The sequence below is a fragment of the Maylandia zebra genome, linkage group LG3 (genome assembly GCF_041146795.1).
Source record: "Maylandia zebra isolate NMK-2024a linkage group LG3, Mzebra_GT3a, whole genome shotgun sequence".
Classification (NCBI taxonomy): Eukaryota; Metazoa; Chordata; class Actinopteri; order Cichliformes; family Cichlidae; genus Maylandia; species Maylandia zebra.
In genome coordinates this window covers 53275606-53296269 of record NC_135169.1, presented here as the reverse complement: position 1 = coordinate 53296269, position 20664 = coordinate 53275606, and the positions used below count along the sequence as shown (strand labels likewise).

The 20664-nt window shown below is 43.8% G+C and overlaps 1 protein-coding gene across 4 annotated transcripts in view; it reads right to left on the bottom strand.

Moving 5' to 3' along the window:
* Positions 1–352: 352 nt before the first annotated feature.
* Positions 353–20664, bottom strand: part of LOC143416815 (protein NLRC3-like) — a 42104-nt gene continuing 21792 nt past the window's right edge. For 2 of the 4 annotated variants that reach the window (XM_076882439.1, XM_076882438.1), the window contains 7 exons: positions 4991–5069; positions 4618–4846; positions 2649–4455; positions 2315–2488; positions 1779–1934; positions 1477–1523; positions 353–1325 (listed from right to left, as the gene is read on the bottom strand). In XM_076882439.1, the coding sequence (XP_076738554.1) occupies positions 796–1325; positions 1477–1523; positions 1779–1934; positions 2315–2488; positions 2649–4455; positions 4618–4846; positions 4991–5069 (3022 nt within the window). In that variant the 3' untranslated portion in view covers positions 353–795. Of the gene's footprint in view, positions 1326–1476; positions 1524–1778; positions 1935–2314; positions 2489–2648; positions 4456–4617; positions 4847–4990; positions 5101–20664 lie in introns of all 4 variants that reach the window. The other 2 variants (XM_076882440.1, XM_076882441.1) reach the window with 2 other exon arrangements.

The following is a 20664-nucleotide window of genomic DNA, read 5'->3' as shown; positions in this document are numbered from 1 at the left end:
CATGAAGATTAAATGTCAGCTCCATCCAAAATAAGAGCTTTTTTAAAAACTCAGACTGGGGCCTTATTTTGAAAGCCAGAGTTTGTTGAAGCTGTTTCCTGGAGCAGGACCCTGAACAATTAGAAAAAGCAGATTTAAAAGCACTTCATGTCATCTGTGCTCATTAAACCGACATCATGCAGTTCATCTTCTCACCAGCAGAGGGCCATAAATCACCATCAATGAAGAGTTCAAGTAGATGTTAGTGACATCAGAGCTGTACGTATTGATCTGATCAATATGGAAGTTCATGTTTCTTTGATTGGATCAGTTTTAAAAGCAGCTGTTTTTATAGAATGACAGAAACATGAGAGATGCTGAATGTCTTTAATATTTGATACACTGAGTACAATTGGATGTCCATTTATTCAGCCATGATGGAAACATCCCATTAAGAAAGAGAAATCAAACATTTGGATTCATTTTAATGAGCTCAGACTTGTTGAAAATGCAGAGGAGCTGGTTGAGAACTGAGCTTCAGAGAAACACAACATACTGAGATTCACTGTGAAGCTTTGAGTGGAAAAAGACAGAAAACAACATGTGGATCCTGGAATAATGGGAGCTTCCATCTTTAAAGGACTGAAGAGGAAGAAGTTTACAAGGAATCATTTAGAACAGTTTCAAACATCAATTGATTGAATCCATGAATCTGAAAACGTGTTTGTGAGTGCAAGAGACAGACATGTACAGACTGAACTATCTGTTCAACAGTCAGAGTGTTTCTCTAACAGGAGGACACTCTTTACACTCCACTCAGCACAAGGACACTGAGGAACCAGGACTGATCAAAAGTCCAGGATAAAGAGTTTGAGTGAATGTGGTGTTGAAGGTGTGGAGGTGGATCAGAGTGTCAGAAGAGACTCTGTAGAAGGACAGAGTGCCAGCAGGACAGTCCACATACACTGCTACTCTGTTAGAGACAGAGGAGGAGGAGGAAGAGATGGGTGTTTTTATGTTATTGTACCAGACATGACGAGGACCATCATCATAGCAGCTCAGACTCCAGGACTGATCATTGCATCCAAACACAAAATCATTACTGTTTCCTTTCCTTCTGATTCTCCTGTAACTCACTGATATATAAACGTTTCCTCTCCACTCGACCTCCCAGTAACAGCGACCAGTCAGACCATTTCTACATAGCAGCTGAGGCCAAAGATCAAATCTGTCTGGATGATCAGGATACGATTGAACCTCCTCCACATATGTCACCTTCCTGTTGTTGTCAGACAGTTGGAGCTTTGTGTTCACTGTGTTTGTGTCGATTGTGAGTTGACAGGAATCTGATGGAGAGAAAAAACGCAATCCAGCTGCAGTTATTGATCCATCATCTGTTCATTGATTGACACTTTGATGAATGAATGATATGACAGTTTGAAGACGGTTGAATATGTGCTGCTTTGTTTTCATGAATCACATTAAAAACACACTTACACTTCCTCAGACCTGGTCTCAACCATCGCACTCCAGCAGGCTCCACCCTGAAAGGAGGAGGGGGGTTAGAGCAGCACAGTCTCTTTCAGCATGCACACATGGACATTACATCAATCTCATATTGGATTGGTTGTCACAGCAAGAAATCCATAAAGTCACAGCATGGTTTCCCAATTTTAGTGATCAGTGTACTGATCAGTGTACTTGATTACATCTCCTGTAATCTGATTACTTGCTTATTCAGCCCTTATTAAATATTATTTAACAAAAACAAACCAACAAAGAAAAAAATATCATCTGACCTCACAATTGTAGAGTTTGGAATCTTCAGCAGCTTCATTCCTGAGTCCTGGAGGTGTTTATTACTCAGGTCAAGCTCTCTCAAACTGCAGGACTTGGAGCTGAGAACTGAGGACAGTGTTTCACAGCTTCCGTCTGACAGGTTACAGCCACTCATTCTAAAAGATTATGAAACAGAGTACAATTAACATTGATGATAAAGTGTATTCATGCTGAGGGGAGGAATTACGGGACTTGATGTTTTTTTCAGCACAGCCTGGCATTTTTTGTAACTTATGTTCATGTCAGAATCACCCAAAATCCAAACTCCCTAGAACCACTGGGTGATGTCATTTTGGGACCAACAGCAGGCGAAAAGACAAATCAAATACTTTTTTTGTGCTTTGCTTTGGTTTTTTGTTTAATCGCACAAAAAAAATGTTTGATAACCAAATCAAGGTCAAGGTCTAAAAATAATGAAAAAAGATAACAGCAAATATTTAAAAAAGAAAAAACAACATCAACAAATATAAGTTTATATCACAGGACAAACTCTGACCTGAGACTTTTCAGTTTACACTGTGGACTCTCCAGTCCAGCAAACAAAAGCTTCACTCCTGAATCCTGCAGGTTACTGTTTCTCAGGTCCAGTTCTCTTAGACGAGAGGAGTGGGAGCTGAGAACTGAGGACAGAGCTTCACAGCTTCTCTCTGAGAGATTAAAGGCCCTCAGTCTAAAGAGAAAATAATAGGCAAAAAGTAAAAAACTAATTCTGACAGAAGTGCATTTATAAATGGATTGAATCAATGGAATTTATTATTATTATTAGTAGTAGTATTATTATTATCATCATTATTATTATTATTATATTTTTTTATTTTCTGTGCACTTACATAGCTTTTGTGGAGGCTTTGACCACTGGCAGCAGCCTCAGAATAGCCTCCTCTGAAGCAGAGTATTTCTTCAGGTCAAACACATCCAGATCTTCTGATGACAGTAAGATGAAGACCAGAGCTGACCACTGAGCAGGAGACAGTTTATCTGTGGAGAGACCTCCTGATCTCAGGGACTGTTGGATCTCCTCCACTAGAGAATGATCATTCAGTTCATTCAGACAGTGGAACAGATTGATGCTTTTCTCTGCAGACAGATTCTCATTGATCTTTCCCTTAATATACTGGACTGTTTTCTTATTGGTGTTTGACCTACTTCCTGTATCCACCAGCAGGCCATGTAGGAGAGTCTGATTGGTCTGCAGTGAAAGACCCAGGAGGAAGCGGAGGAACAAGTCAAGGTGTCCATTTGGACTCTGTAAGGCCTTGTCCACTGCACTGTGGTAGAGATGATCTAGTTTTGACTTGTGTTTTTTTTTGAAAGACTTAGACATATTGGAGAATTGTTGTTTGTCTACAAGCAGATTTAGTCCAGAGTTGATGAAGGTCAGATGGACATGAAGAGCAGCCAGAAACTCCTGAACACTCAGATGGATGAAGCAGAACACCTTGTCCTGGTACAGTCCTCTCTCCTCTTTAAAGATCTGTGTGAACACTCCTGAGTACACTGAGGCTGCTCTGATATCGATGCCACACTCTGTCAGGTCTGATTCATAGAAGATCAGGTTTCCTTTCTGCAGATGATCAAATGCCAGTTTTCCCAGGGACTCAATCATCTTCCTGCTCTCTTGACTCCAGTGTGGAATTGCATCAGCTTTTCCATCATACTTGACCTTCTTCACTTTGGTCTGAACCACCAGGAAGCGGATGTACATCTCAGTGAGGGTCTTGGGCAGCAGTACTCCCTCTCTGGTTTTCAGCACATCCTCCAGAACTGTAGCAGTGATCCAGCAGAAGACTGGGATGTGACACATGATGTGGAGGCTTCGCGATGTCTTCATGTGGGAGATGATCCTGTTGGCTTTCCAATGGTCTCTGAATCTCTTCCTGAAGTAGTACTCCTTCTGTGGATCGGTGAACCCTCTGACCTCTGTCACCATGCTAACACATTTAGGAGGGATCTGATTGGCTGCTGCTGGTCGTGTGGTTATCCAGATGCGAGCAGAGGGAAGCAGTTTCCCCCTGATGAGGTTTATCAGCAGCACATCCACTGAGGTGGACTTTCTAGGGTCAGTAAGGATTTTAGTTTTGTGGAAGTCCAGAGGAAGTCGACACTCATCCAGACCATCAAAGATGAACACTACCTGGAAGTCTTCAAAGCTGCAGATTCCTGATTCGTTAGTTTGATTAAAGAAGTGATGAACAAGTTCCACCAAGCTGAACCTTCTCCTTTTCAGCACATTCAGCTCTCTGAAAGTGAATGGAAATATGAACTGGATGTCCTGGTTGGCTTTGTCTTCAGCCCAGTCCAGGCTGTATTTCTGTGTTAAGACTGTTTTCCCAATGCCAGCCACTCCCTTTGTCAGCAATGTTCTGATTGGTTCATCTCTTCCAGGTGAGGCTTTAAAGATGTCTTCTTGTCTGATTGTTGTTTCTGGTCTGTCTGGTTTCCTGGATGCTGTTTCAATCTGTCTGACCTCATGTTCATCATTGACCTCTGCAGTCCCTCCCTCTGTGATGTAGAGCTCTGTGTAGATCTGATTCAGAAGGGTTGGGTTTCCTGCTTTAGCGATCCCCTCAAACACACACTGGAACTTCTTCTTCAGCTTAGACTTAAGTCGTTGCTGGCAAAGCAATGATGTATATTCTGACAAATAACCAAACAAGAATATTAATATATGTTTTATAAAGTGCCTAGTGAAATTTTTCTTAATGTTTCAGCCACCTAAAGAATAATATTGCTTGTTGTTGTTGCATCTCTTGAGACTTTATTAAAGGTTCATTAATCCAGCAATTTAAATCCACATACTTTTCTGTAGGTAGTCAGCCATCTGCTCCCACTTCTGTTTCCTCAGGAAGTGCAGTGTGATTTTCAAAAAAGCATCTTTACTGCTTTGCCTCGTCTCTCCCCGATAATCCTCTAAAATCTCCTCATCCTCACTCTGATTGTTTGAGCCTTCTGGATAATCTGAACTCAAAAGCTTCTTCATTTTCTTTAGCTCTTTCTTCATAAACGTGATGATGTTGTCCTCTAAGAGCTGAAACCAAATAGTTTACAAATGACCAGATCACATTGAAAACATTGGTCCACATCAGATCCATTATACACAAACTCACAGCCCACCAGTTTAAATGACTGTGAATTGAATAGATTTTAAAATAGCTATTATAAATATACAGACCATAAATATGTAGTCCAGGTGTGTTTGATGCTGCTGGGCAGACTGACCAGTGAACTCCTCTGAGCTCTCCTGGTCCACTCTGTGGAGGAATCAGGAACAACTAGTTTGTGCTATGAATGTCCACACAAAGAGAGAGACACAAGGTAATGGTTCATTAAGTTATGTTTGGACAGTTATAGTGAATGAGACAAGTAAGCACTACCTTTACCAAAATCTGAGAACCTGACAATGATATTATATCCCTCACTGTCTCCTGGAGTTAGAAAACCTCCTAAAAGTACAATTGGAATGGATGGAGCATCAGAGGAAGGAATAGAATCAGAATTTAAGTCTTAATTTGCAAGAATGGGACACAGAGCACTAAATATTTTCAGTCTTGATTACATAGGATTGTGCTAAAATCAAGTCAGAAACATTTTGTCGACTCAAGGATGGCTGTATGTGAGGCAGTGTCAGGACTCAAATTCGGGACCCAAACTCAAAGGGGGTAAATTAAAAGAGGCAGTTTTATTGCAGTAAATTACTTGAACACAACCAATATTCCCTCTAAGCTGCGCGCGTGCGCAATTGTGCACTGCTGGCACGGTCTCTGCGCACAGAAAATCTGCGCTGCACACAAAAAAAATCCACCTGAATTGAAATTAAAGTAAATAGGTTAACAATTCTGTTTTGCAGTGTTAGTCAGTAAGTGACTGGCTGCTCCCATATGGGATTAGAATGATGCCACCTTATCCCATAGTCCAGCCAATAAAGCGATTCACATTCCTATATACGCATCTACCCTGTTGCAGGTATTATTTTTGGATTAAAGCCACACTTAATATGTTTTGCACAATAACAAAAATGTAAATTGCTTTATTTTCAGTTCAGTAAGAGCAAATGCTATAGAAGTATGTTAAAGACAACATTTATTTGAAAGGGATCTAGTTATACAAATGCAGTTAATAACACACATTAAATAGATTAAAACAGTAGTAAAAACAAGATAAAACTAATCTCAGTTTACTATGGTTTTTGTGCATACAGCAAGATTTATTTAGGTGATTTAGGCAGTTCATAAAGATGGTGTATGTGACTATGAAACTGTTTCAGTTTAGAAAAGTAATGTTAACTTCACGAGCAGAAGTGTTAGTCAATAGTGAGGAGGCAGTGTATGACCCGCGTGCTGAAGAGAACTGATTAACCTGACTAGGGATGGGTATCCTTTAGGTTTTATCCAATACCAGTGCCAAACCAGTACTTTTGAAACGGTGCCGGTGCTTAAACGGTTCTAGAACCGGTGCTTAAAGAATGGAGAACACAAACTTTGTCCAAAAACCTCTCATGTTTAGCTGTTTTTTTGTGAAAAAATAACAAAGTTAGCCTTTTCTGCAGCTATAGGGCATATATGGTATCACTCTTGGCTGGAAGCAGTGTTAAACAATGGAAAAAGCACAAACTTTGTCCACCTCTCATGTTTAGCTGTTTTCCACTTTTTCTTTGGTCATTTTAGCCTTTTTGGCCAGGGTGAAGGGAGTATCTGCCATAAAACAAGAAGACTGCCGCATGTAACTACGATGGTGTTTGCTAGTTCACCTTACATGCATTAATTTAATAACATGGTTAGCCTACTCAACATAAATTACACACGAACAACATTAAGCTACTCGCCCAGAGAAGAACGACTGCTGCTGCCATCATCATCCGTCATCATTTCTGCTACACTGACGGCTTGGGGTCGGGACTCTCCTCTTCGGGTTCTTGGGGGATGTTGCTTACTCCGGGCCCGATAACAGGCAACACACCCGCAGTAGATGTGCCGGTGTGAGGTCTCGCAGCAAGCTATCAAATACGGTGCATTTCTTGGCTTCTAACAAAACGCTATACTTCGCCAGGTTCGTCATCAGATTCGAGGTGTTACCTCTTCTGCACAGTATCACCTTAACCTCCTAGGACCTGGCGTCCACATATGTGGACATCACATTTTGGGTTATTTAGACCAAAATACTCAATTTTGCTCTACATGGGCCTGATATCCACTTACGAGGACATTATACTGCTACTGTTCTATCAAAATTTTAAACAAATATCTTATATGTGGCTCTTATTTTTCTTTTTTTTTTTTCTTTTTTCTTTTTCCCATATATTTTTATTGAAATTTTTTATAGTACAATACAAACAAATGTTGAACACCCTCACATTCACACATCCATCCATACATCAAACCTGCCTACATCACATTCAAATGTAGAAATGAGCATAGTTCTCACAGCAATACAAAAATACAATGGGTTTGGATAGACAAGATTCTCCCCTCCTTTCCTTCTTCTTTTCCTTTTTGTTCATAAATGTCCTTCACCTCCACTCCCTAAAATAATCATATATGGCTTCCACATATTCACAAAGTCCCATTGTTTGCCCTTGGCAATATATGTCAGTCTTTCCAGCCCTAGAGAGATTGCAATTTCCTTCTTCCAGAGTCCCATGGAGGGAGCATCCATACTCTTCCAACATAGCGCAATGGCTCTTCTGGCTTGAAGTAGTCCGTAGTCCAGTAATTTAGTTTTTTTCCCCGATTGCTTAAATTCCCTTGGATATATTCCAAGTACACAGAGTTTTCCTATTAAAGGGATTTTTACCTTAAACACTTCAGACAGATATTTGATAACATCTTTCCAAAAGTCCTGGATTTTAGGACACTCCCATAGACAATGAAGAAGAGTTCCTTTTTCAACTAGACATTTAGTACAGATGTCCGGAATATCATTGGACATATGATGAAGCTTGACAGGTGTTATATAGGTTCTCATGAGCCATTTATATTGCAGTAGTTTAAAGCGTGTGTTTATTGTTTGTTTTTGTGCTTTTAAGCAAGCCTGGTTCCAGTCATTTTCATCTATGTCCTCTTGGATCTCCCTTCTCCAAGCATCCAGTTTATCTGCTGCTGAGTCTTTGGAGGAAAGCACCAGTAAATTATAATATATAGAGAGAAAACCTTTCCCTTTTGTATTCTTAACACATACCTCCTCTATTTTTGTCAATGGTGGAAGTTCAGCAATCCTTTGCAGTTTTGATGACAAATAGTTTTTCAATTGTAAATATTTAAAAAAGTGTTTTGGGGGTATTAAATATTTTTTACACAACTGATCAAATGTGAGCAGTATGCCATCTGCATATAGGTCTTTAATTTTTTGAATGCCTTTATTTTTCCATATTTTAAATCCCCCATCACTTTTACCAGGCGTGAACTTTTCATTTCCCCAAATAGGGGTAAATTGCGAAAGCGATGGAGGATCGCCCACATATTTATGAGCTGCATGCCAAATTATAATTGTATTTTTCAAGAAAGGGTTCCTTGTAGTTTTTTTTTATATCTTAGTGTCTGAAGAATATAGAAAAGTGTGTAAGGGAAGATCTGGAACAGATTTTTGCTCGATGTCAACCCAGGCTGGAGGTGTTGTTGGGCAGAAATAATGGGTGGCTGATGTTAGTTGGGCAGCCATATAATACCATCTGAGGTTGGGGACTTGGAGACCTCCTCTTTCATAGGGCAAGTAAAGTAGTTGTAAGCGGAGCCTTGCCTTCTTATTATTCCAAATAAATTGGTTAAATAGTTTGTTTAGACTGTCAAAAAATGAAGTTGGTAGAGGCAACGGAAGTCTTTGGAAGTAATATAAAAATTTGGGTAAAATTGTCATTTTTAGGATATTTATCCGGCCTATCATAGATACAGGCAGGTTTGTCCAACGGTTTAGCATTTCCGTGACCTCTCCTACAAGGGGATCATAATTTATTGAGGTTATGTCCTTGAGGCTTGGAGTGATCCTAATGCCTAAATATTTAAAGCCTGTTGTAGTTGTCTTAAATGGGGTGGCCACCACAGGGCTTCTTCTTTCTTCCTCATTGCTCTTATTTTTCTTAAAAACAAAAATAAGGTAAAAAAAAAACAAAAAAACTGGTAATTGTTTGTTTTTACATTCATTGGGTCCCATGCCGTGGAAGAGTTCGGGTCTTAGGAGGTTAAAGCACTTGTTGCAGGCTGCTGAGTTTGCATCCCAAGTTCTACTGCGTGACTGACAGTCTTGAGTTTGAAATCTGGTTTGTAACCGTGTCTCCTAACATATGCCATTTGTCGTCCTTATACACACACAATACAGTAATATTACGTTGAAGCAGAGTAGGTATTACTCCACGAGGCTCCTAACTACGGTAGCCGTAATGCTACTGTAACGCGTTAGCACTATTAGCTTGTTAACGCGTTGACCCCATGCAGCCCCATGCACAGGACGATCTGCATTTTGTCGCGTTAATGCAGTTATGGCATTAACGTCATTTTAACAAGATAATGCTGGCAGCAATAAAATAGTAATCTCCAAATGTTTTCTGCTGTGTTCATCTTGTCATTGCCTGCAGGTGAAGCGATGGGGGAGGGGGAGTTTTGTTCAGTGAAGGAGAGAGGTGAGGCAGAGTAACGTTGCGTAGAGACAAAAGTGGACGAAAGAGAGGCAAATTTGCCGCTCAATAATTATAATTGTAACGTAACATAGACTATATCGATATAAATGATATTGTCACATCTCGTATAAAAATATATTGATATATTTAAAAACGCGATATATTGCCCAGCCCTACCCTGTACCAACACAGAGTAGAGCGGCTACCTGAACACTACTGCAACAAAGCTAAATTATCTTGTTAATAATTTTACCTCCTCACTACGTATGACTATGGATACTGTAGCTCCGGTGAAAACTAAGGTCTCAAATCAGAAGTACCTGACTCCGTGGTATAATTCTCAATCACGTAGCCTAAAGCAGATAAATAATAAGCTGGAGAGGAAATGGCGTGTCACAAATTTAGAAGATCATCATTTAGCCTGGAGAAATAGTTTGCTGCTTTATAAGAAAGCCCTCCGCAAAGCCAGAACATCTTACTATTCATCACTGATTGAAGAAAATAAGAACAACCCCAGGTTTCTCTTCAGCACTGTAGCCAGGCTGACAAAATGTCAGAGCTCTGTTGAGCCAACCATTCCTTCAACATTAACTATTAATGGCTTCATGAATTTCTTTACAAATACAATTTTAACCATTAGAGAAAAAAAAAAAACCATAATCATCTCACAGATGTAAAATTATCTACAGCTACTTTCAGTACCATTGATATTCATTTAGTCTTTTTCACCAATTGATCTTTCTGAGTTAACTTCAGTAATTACTTCCTCCAAACCATAAACATGTCTTTTAGAAGCCATATCAAACATTCTTGAAGGGGTAGTTGTCAAAGAGCTAACAGATCATCTGCAGAGGAATGGCTTATTAGAAGAGTTTCAGTCAGGTTTCAGAGCTCATCACAGCAGAGAAATAGCTTTAGTGAAGGTTACGAATGACCTTCTTATGGCCTCTGACAGTGGACTCATCTCTGTGCTTGTCCTGCTAGACCTTAGTGCAGTGTTCGATACTGTCGACCATAATATCCTATTAGAGCGATTAGAGCACGCTGTAGGTATTACAGGTACTGCGCTGCAGTGGTTTCTATCATATCTATCTAATAAACTCCAATTTGTTCATATAAATGGAGAGTCCTCTTCACACACTGAGGTTAATCATGGAGTTCCACAGGGTTCAGTGCTAGGACCAATTCTGTTTACATTATACATGCTTCCCTTAGGCAGTATCATTAGAAGACATAGCATACATTTTCACTGCTATGCTGATGACACCCAGCTCTATCTATCCATGAAGCCAGATAAGCCAGATAAGACAAGACTTTGTCGCAAAGACAAAGGAGTTGATAGTGGACTTCCGGAGGTGCAGAGAAGTACACACCCCCACCACCATCAACGGCGCTGCTGTGGAGAGAGTGAGCAGCTTCCGGTTCCTTGGTGTACATCTGGCTGAGGATCTCACGTGGTCAGTATACACAAACAAAACAGTGAAGAAGGCGCAGCAGCGCCTCTTCTTTCTCAGGAGACTGAAAAGATTTGGCATGAACCCCCGCATCCTCAGGACCTTCTATCACTGTGCCATTGAGAGCATCCTCACTGGATGCATCACCACCTGGTATGGCAACAGCACCGCCTACAACTGCAAAGCTCTCCAGCGAGTAGTGCGGTGCTCTGAACGGATAATTGGAGGTGAGCTTCCCTCCCTTCAAGACATCTACAGGAAGCGCTGCCTGAGGAAAGCGGGGAGGATCATCAAGGACTCCAGTGACCCCAGCCATAAACTGTTCAGACTACTTCCCTCAGGAAGGAGGTTCTGCAGCATCCGGTCCCGAACCAGCAGACTGAGAGACAGCTTCTTCCACCAGGCCATCAGACTGCTGAACACGTCATAGTCACCTCACCTTCACTACTGGAACTTCAACATTATGCACTCCATACTGTACAGTAATGCCACTGTTTTGCACATGTCTCAACTCTGTATATTTTTATATATTTTATTTTATTGTTTACTCTATTTAATTTGTAAAATATGTGTATACACACACACACACACACGTGGAAAACATTTAGTATATACACATCCAGAAATGCATATACAGTGGGGCAAAAAATTATTTAGTCAGCCACCGATTGTGCAAGTTCCCCCACTTAAAATGATGACAGAGGTCAGTAATTTGCACCAGAGGTACACTTCAACTGTGAGAGACAGAATGTGAAAAAAAAAATCCATGAATTCACATGGTAGGATTTGTAAAGAATTTATTCGTAAATTAGGGTGGAAAATAAGTATTTGGTCACCTCAAACATGGAAAATCTCTGGCTCTCACAGACCTGTAACGTCTTCTGTAAGACGCTTTTCTGTCCCCCACTCGTTACCTGTATGAATGGCACCTGTTTGAACTCATCATCTGTATAAAAGACACCTGTCCACAGCCTCAAACAGTCAGACTCCAAACTCCGCCATGGCCAAGACCAAAGAGCTTTCGAAGGACACCAGGAAAAGTATTGTAGACCTGCACCAGACTGGGAAGAGTGAATCTACAATAGGCAAGCAGCTTGGTGTGAAAAAATCAACTGTGGGAGCAATCATCAGAAAATGGAAGACATACAAGACCACTGATAATCTCCCACGATCTGGGGCTCCACGCAAGATCTCATCCCGTGGGGTCAAAATGATCATGAGAACGGTGAGCAAAGATCCCAGAACCACATGGGGGGACCTGGTGAATGACCTGCAGAGAGCTGGGACCAAAGTAACAAAGGTCACCATCAGTAACACACTACAACGGCAGGGAATCAAATCCCGCAGTGCCAGACGTGTTCCGCTGCTGAAGCCAGTGCATGTCCAGGCCTTCGCTGAGGGGAGGGTCCGTGGGATGCCCCAGCCTTTGTCGTCGCTGGAGCGGTCCCTTGGACCCTCCAGCGAAGGCGGATGAAGGCTGGAGTGGTCCCTCGGACCCTCCAGCGAAGGCAGATGAAGGCTGGAGCGGTCCCACGGACCCTCCAGCGAAGGTGAATGAAGGCTGGAGCGGTCCCACTGACCCTCCAGCAGATGACGAAGGCTGGAGCGGTCCCTCGGACCCTCCAGCGAAGGCGGATGAAGGCTGGAGTGGTCCCTCGGACCCTCCAGCGAAGGTGAATGAAGGCTGGAGCGGTCCCACGGACCCTCCAGCAGACGACAAAGGCTGGGGCGGTCCCCGGACCCCCCAGCGAAGGCAATCCCGGACGAGCCCCCATATGTTACACCCCGGCCTAGGCAACCGGAGTGCAACACGAAAAAAGTAAAAAGAAAGAAAAAAAACACACAAAAAACCCCCACTAAAGCTCACCACCAAAACGAAAGTATCGACAAATCTATTTATTTACAACAAAACACCAAACTATTTACAACACGGGGGAGATCGCGACCATGACACACTGAAACACAGGGTTTAAATACCTAGAGGGAGCAATCAGGAAAATGGACAACAAGAGGGAAACACAGCTGGGGCAACTCAGAACTGACGAGACAGGGAAACGTAAACTGAAAACACTAAGATAACACAGACTTTCAAAGTAAAACAGGAAACACATGACAGTCACGGCAAAAACAACACACTGACAACACCGAAACGTAACAATATATTTATTAGTTTCAGATTTAGCCATTCTTGTATTTTGCTTGTTTACGTTATTGTATTTTGCACAACTCTGTTGCCTGTGAAGCTCGCACACAAGAATTTCACTCACATGTACTGTACCAATGTACCTGCACATGTGATGTGACAATAAAAGTGATTTGATTTGATTTGATTTAACACACACCAATTAGTTAAACTGCAGGAATGTCTTAAAGACCTAAAGACTGGATGGCCTCTAACTTTCTGCTTCTTAATTCAGATAAAACTGAGGTTATTGTACTTCACCCTGAAAATCTTAGAAATATGGTATCTAACCAGATTCTTACTGTGGATGGCATTACCTTGGCCTCCAGTAAAACTGTGAGGAACCTTGGAGTCATTTTTGACCAGGACATGTCCTAAAAACTCCCTGAAAAGCCTTCAGTTAATCCAAAATGCTGCAGCAAGAGTACTGACAGGGAGTATTAAGAGAGAGCAGATTTCTCCTGTATAGGGCTTTGGAGTTGACGTCAAACCGCAATGCATTGTGGGAGCGCGACGCCATTTTAGGGGTCTATGAATCAAAACAAACACACTGTGTTGGAACAACGACTACAAGAAAGTGTCACGATCCTGGGTCTTAGGACCCAGTGTTTTGAGTTTTAGTTCATCTTAATGTGTATAGTATGTTAAGCTCATTAGGCCTCCTATGTTCATTTGCTTATTAGTTCCCCCTTGTGTTTCCAACCCATGTTAAGTCTCCCCTGCTCTTCATGTGTTTCATGTCTGTGTCTTACGTTGTCAAGTTCCGGTTATCATGTCTGCGTCTCATTATGTTTCCTATTTTATTTGGAAGAGATCCTGTGCTTTTATATCATGGATTATGTTTTGAGTCCTTTGATGTACTGTTTCTTGTTTCCCTGGATCTCAGTTATGGTTATCTTAGGTTTAGCTCTTTGGCTTTGTTATATGGCTTCCCTGTGTTCCATGTTATGTCCACTGTGATGTTTTGTACCATGTTTCAGGTTCCTATGTTCTGTCTCCCCAGTTGCTGTTAAGTTTGCGTGTTTTAGAATTCAGTCAGTGTGTTTCCTGTTTTACTTTGAAAGTCCATGCCTCATGTGAGTGTTTCTAGTTTTGCGTCTGTCTCGTCCAGCCTGATTACTCCCAGCTGTGCTCCCCTTCTGTGTCTCATTCCCTCGTTATCCCTCTGTGTATTTAGGCTCTGTGTTTCTCTTTGTCAGTGTCGTAGTCTCTCTCATGCTGTGTGTGATTCTCCCCGTGGTTCCTGGTATACTTTATGTTTAGCTTTCCCAGTTTAGTTTAGTACTGTTTTTGTGTTTCACTTTTTGCCAGCATTAAAGCTGTGTTTTTGAGTTTACGTTTTGTCTCCGTGAGTTTGCGTTTGGGTCCTCTCCTGCCTGCCACACAGCCAAATCTTGACAGAAGACTACGACCATTACATGGACCCAGCAAACCGCTCTCAGCTGTATGAGCACCAGGAGGCAGCCCTCACCCAGCTGGAGGAGGAGCTCCGCTGGAAGCCGTGGCGCGCTCCGGATTTTGAGAACTTATTCCGCGGAACTCGGCTGGCTTTTGGAGGTCCCCGAAGTTGCCAAAAGCCTCCGCCTGTTGCCCCGCTCGCACCCAAGCCTCGGCCGCTTCGGGTGGGAGTGCTCCGTTTTGCTTCGGATGCTCACGCTCCAGCCTCTGCATTGTCGTCCCGCACGTCAGAGGCTCAGCTGTATGCCCCGTCAGCTTCCTCACCTCAGAGGAAGCGACGCTCACGCCGCCGTCACTTTTCATTTGCTGAGCAACTCCCGGTGGTGAGTTATAATGACTGCCTTTCACACATCCCACCTGAAGCCATAACTAAAAAGAACAATAAGCTCACCTCTGATCCGTGGGGAACTTCCCTTATGGATGATGACACGGACTGGGAAAAGTTATTATTCTTTGCTCCCTCTACACAGGGAGAGATGAAAGACACTACCCGCTCGCCTAAATCTGCACATGCGGTTAAAGGAAAAACTGTGAACCACTCCACCAGGTCTCAAACACTCAGTTCAGGTTTTGTTAAGTCTGGTTCAGTCATCCCCAAGTCAGCTCACTCTACAACTGTTAACCCAAGGATTTCAAAAACTATTAAAACAAGGACTGCTAATACTAAGACTGCAAAACATGAAGTGGACGGCGGGTTCATTTTTGATAGATCTATTTTTGTCGACCCTGAGCCTGCCGTTTCTCGGACTGTTTTTTCTGAGCCTGCTCCTTTTCCTGCTCGTGTTCCTGCTCCCGGGGCAGCTCGGGCCCAGCGTACCTCTGCACCCGTACCAGTTCCTCGGGTGGGGGAGGCTGAGGCCCAGTTGGTCCCCGCTCTGGTTTCCAGGCCGGCTGAGGCTCTGTCCCTTTCTGCACCCGTACCAGCTCCTCGGGTGGGAAGGGCAGTTGCCCAGCCGTTGCCGGTGCCTGTTCCGGTCCCCAGGGTGAGGTCAGCCAGGATACAGCCCGTCTCCGCACCCGTACCTACTCCTCGGGTGGGAGTGGCTAGTGTCCGGCATGTGCCTGCACCTGTCCCTGTTTCTACTGAGGGCTCAGGAGAATTCAGTCTACCACCCACACCGCCATCACTACTGCATGCCTTTCAGTCTATAGCTCAGTCATTAGCTCTGTTAGCAGCCCAGTCCATAGTTCACTTTCCTGTGCTTCCGTTGGCTCAGCCCTTAGCCCACTGTGTAGCTCAGCCAGCTCCCCATTGTTCAGCTCAGTTATTTGTTCCATCACCCGCTCAGTCTTCTGTTCAGCCAGTAGTCTCTGCACCTACTGGTCCTGCCACTGCTTCAGCTGGAGGGCCCGAGGAGCCTGTCCAGCCTCATGCCACGTCAGCTGGAGGGCCCGAGGAGCCTGTCCAGCCTCATGCCACGTCAGCTGGAGGGTCCGAGGAGCCCGTCCAGCCTCATGCCTTGTCTGCTGGAGGGCCCGAGGAGCCCGTCCAGCCTCATGCCACGTCAGCTGGGGGTTCAGGAGAACCGCACCAGCCTCCTGTCTCCGCTGGAGGGCCCGAGGGGCCCGTTCAGCCTCCTGTCTCCGCTGGAGGGCCCGAGGGGCCCGTTCAGCCTCCTGTCTCCGCTGGAGGGCCCGAGGGGCCCGTTCAGCCTCCTGTCTCCGCTGGAGGGTCCGAGGGGCCCGTTCAACCTCACGTCTCCGTTGGAGGGTCCGAGGGGCCCGTTCAGCCACCAGCTGCTCCACCAGCAGCCTCATCCACGTTCGCAGCAGCCGTGTCTTCATCCACGCCAGCTGCGACCTCCTTGTCTCCGCCCACGCCAACGCCTGGTCCGGCCTCATCAGGGTCTTCATCCTGCACGACGCCTGGTCTGGCCTCGTCAGAGTCGTCGCCGACGCCTGGTCCGGCTTCTGCCTCTGCTTCGCCTGGTCCGGCTTCTGCCTCTGCTTCGCCTGGTCCGGCTTCTGCCTCAGCCTCAGCTCCTGCTTCGCCGTCGCCTGGTCCAGCCTCAGCATCAGCTCCTGCTTCTGCCTCGTCTGGTCCGGCCTCTGCTTCTGCCTCGTCTGGTCCAGCCTCTGCCTCAGCTCCTGCTTCACCGTCGCCGGGTCCAGCTTCAGCCTCTGCTTCTATGTCGGCCTCGCCATCGGGGTCGGCCGCCTGAACTGTTGCACCTGTGGTGCTCTCGACCTCCGGGTCGGCCCCCTGAACCTTTGAACTTTGACCTGCTGTGCTGTCGACCTCCGGGTCGGCCCCCTGAGCTCGTGAACTATGGACTACTGGACCGTTGGCCTCCTGGTCGGCCACCTGAACCATGTGAACTCTTGTGCTGCTGTCGTCCAGGTCGGCCACCTGAACTGTTTGGCCATGAACTCCTGTGCCATCGGCCTCCGGGCCAGCCCCCTGATCACATGTACTATAAATTTCTGGACCGTCACCCTCCGGGTCGGCCCCCTGAGGAGTTATGAACTGTTCCCTGCGCTCCTGTGCTTTTGATGGGCGTTTTGTTTTTGTGGCCTTGTTTCTGGCCCTCCGTCCTGGACCCCCGCCGCCCGCCCTGGGTGGGTTGTTTTTGGTTTTGTTTTGTTTTTCGAGGTTTTGGGCGTCTGGAATCCGCCCTTGAAGGGGGGGCTCTGTCACGATCCTGGGTCTTAGGACCCAGTGTTTTGAGTTTTAGTTCATCTTAATGTGTATAGTATGTTAAGCTCATTAGGCCTCCTATGTTCATTTGCTTATTAGTTCCCCCTGTGTTTTCAACCCATGTTAAGTCTCCCCTGCTCTTCATGTGTTTCATGTCTGTGTCTTACGTTGTCAAGTTCCGGTTATCATGTCTGCGTCTCATTATGTTTCCTATTTTATTTGGAAGAGATCCTGTGCTTTTATATCATGGTTTATGTTTTGAGTCCTTTGATGTACTTTTTCTTGTTTCCCTGGATCTCAGTTATGGTTATCTTAGGTTTAGCTCTTTGGCTTTGTTATATGGCTTCCCTGTGTTCCATGTTATGTCCACTGTGATGTTTTGTACCATGTTTCAGGTTCCTATGTTCTGTCTCCCCAGTTGCTGTTAAGTTTGCGTGTTTTAGAATTCAGTCAGTGTGTTTCCTGTTTTACTTTGAAGGTCCATGCCTCATGTGAGTGTTTCTAGTTTTGCGTCTGTCTCGTCCAGCCTGATTACTCCCAGCTGTGCTCCCCTTCTGTGTCTCATTCCTGTCACGGTCCGCTGTGACAGACCGTGTGGAGAGTGCGTGGAGGACTCAGGTGCGGACACGAGTGACACGGGAGTAAACTTTAAACAAAAGCGAGCCTTTTATTGTGGCTGGTAACGCAAGAGAAACAAACAAGAATAAGGGCAGCTCAAAAGCAATAACTAAACAGAAACATAAACTGGGAATGAACTAAGGTAAGGCTATGAATACAACAGACCGGGCATGGAAACATGGAGGGTGGGAACACAGACGACGCGACACAGACTGTATGAAACACAGAGACTAAATACACATGAGGGATGATCAGGGGAAGTGGATGCACACGGGGAACACAGGTGACACTGATAATCATAACAAGACACGGCAGGAGTGAACGTAACACTGATGGGAGATGGGCAAAGTAAAACAGGAAGTACACAGAGGTTCAAACAGGAGGAGAGAGAGCACGGGGAGAACGCAGACATAACGGGCTGGGGAAAACATAGAATAAAACACAAAGAGAGACGAGGGCTCATAAATACACAGAGGGGCACACAGGGGGTAAGAGTCACGAAGGGAAAACACATAAGGAACAACGTAACAGATCAACCCAGGAAGCATGGCCTAAATAAAGAACAAAATACAAAAATACATGAAAACTAAGAATACTGGGCCCACATGGCCCAGGACCATGACAATTCCCTCGTTATCCCTCTGTGTATTTAGGCTCTGTGTTTCTCTTTGTCAGTGTCGTAGTCTCCCTCATGCTGTGTGTGATTCTCCCCGTGGTTCCTGGTATACTTTATGTTTAGCTTTCCCAGTTTAGTTTAGTACTGTTTTTGTGTTTCACTTTTTGCCAGCATTAAAGCTGTGTTTTTGAGTTTACGTTTTGTCTCCGTGAGTTTGCGTTTGGGTCCTCTCCTGCCTGCCACACAGCCGAATTATGACAGAAAGATGCTTAAAAGCAGTGAAAAAGAGAATGGACTGTATGGGAAGCAGGGAAAGCTGTGATGAGAGGTAAAATAATTTCTTTCTCATCACATAAAAAGAGAAAAAAATATTCAGGAATTAGAAAAAATCACATCAAATCACTAGAAGAAGCCTACGCGTCCCACCAAGATCAGGAAACATTGAACAAAATACGCAAAACAAAACTAGAATTAAATGAGATAATTGATAAAAAAAAAAAATTCTTAGTACAAAGACTACGCCTACAAAATTATGAACATGGTAATAAATCCGGTCAATTTCTAGCAAACCAGCTAAAAATAAATAAAGAAAAAACAACTATATGTGCTGTTCAAGATTCATCTGGGAACACAATATATGAACCAAAACAAATAAACATTTTCAGGGATTTCTATAAAACGTTGTATTCACCACAAATAAACCCATCTGAAAAGGAAATTGATCAGTTTTTGGACAACATAACTTTCCCAAAATTATTAGACACTCAAGCAAGCACTGGATTCGCCACTGACATCAGGTGAACCCCAGGAAGCCCTGATAAGTATGCCCAATAATAAGGCTCCAGGTCCAGACGGCTTTTCTGCAGAATTCTACAAAGAATTCTGGACGATTCTAGCACCAGTTTTCTACAGAACGTTGTTGGAAATCAAAGAAAAGGGAAGACTTGTATATCCCTCAAGCTATCGTCCAATATCCCTTATAAATGTAGACCTCAAAATAATCTGCAAAGCTCTCTCGAAGAGACTAGAGAAAATAACCCCCCTCTTAATTCATCCTGACCAAACTGGTTTCATAAAAGGTAGGCACTCATCAACAAATACACGTAGATTACTTAATTTGATAGACTACTCATACAGTAAAAACCTTGAAACTACAATATTTTCTTTAGATCTAGAAAAAGCGTTTGACAGAGTTAACTGGAAATTTCTATTTGCAACTTTACACAAATTTGGTTTTGGATCCACTTTCATAAACTGGTTAAAAACATTATATAATTCCCCAACAGCTTGTGTCAGAACAAATGACCAGACATCCTCCAGCTTCTGTCTCCTGAGGGGCACCAGGCAGGGATGCCCACTCTCCCCTTCACTGTTTGCAATTTTTATCGAACCACCAGCAGCGGCAATTAGACAGAATTCAGCAATTAAGGGCATAAAATGCAAGAACGTGGAACATAAAATCAGCCTTTATGCGGATGATGTGTTATTCTTTCCCCAAAATTCACAAACCAATATCTCTGGGGTGATTGAATTGATAAACTCTTTTGCAAGAATATCAGATTACTCAATTAACTGGTCAAAATCTACAATCCTACCGATTAATTGCTCCCTCCATAATTCCTCTTCTACACCACTGCAATCGGGAAATATAAAATATTTAGGTATTAATGTTTCTCCCAAGCTTGCAGATCTAACTAAATTAAACCATATCCCACTTTTAAAGAAAGTAGAAGGTGATCTGGCTAGATTTAAATGTCTACCCATATCACTCATGGGAAGGGTTGCCGCTATAAAAATGATGGTCTTACCAAAAATAAATTATTTATTCTCAATGATCCCAACTAAACCGCCGCAAGATTGGTTCAGATCTCTAGATTCACCGGTGAAGCAAGATGGCACCAGTGTGTACGGCAAGCCGTCTCCGCTCCCCCGAGCTCTTTCTGTTGTTAGCTGTTTTATTTTCCATATGTTTTCTGGATGGAACCACACTAATTGTTTATGATCGTCAAACGCTGCTGGATCTCCGACCTTTGAAACATCAACCAGCATACCTGTATTGGAAGCTGGGAAACGACATCCCGTCTCCCAAAGACACGACTACATGCATACACTGCTTGCCTTTTTTCCCCCCCGCCAAGAAACGACCCAGACGACGGGGAAAACGGAGCGGCATCCGGACTCGCATCAAAACCTATTTGAAACTACATGGTGTAACCAACTACCACACCATTTCGGATATCCTTCAACCCTTATTCTCTTCTCACGACCAGCACA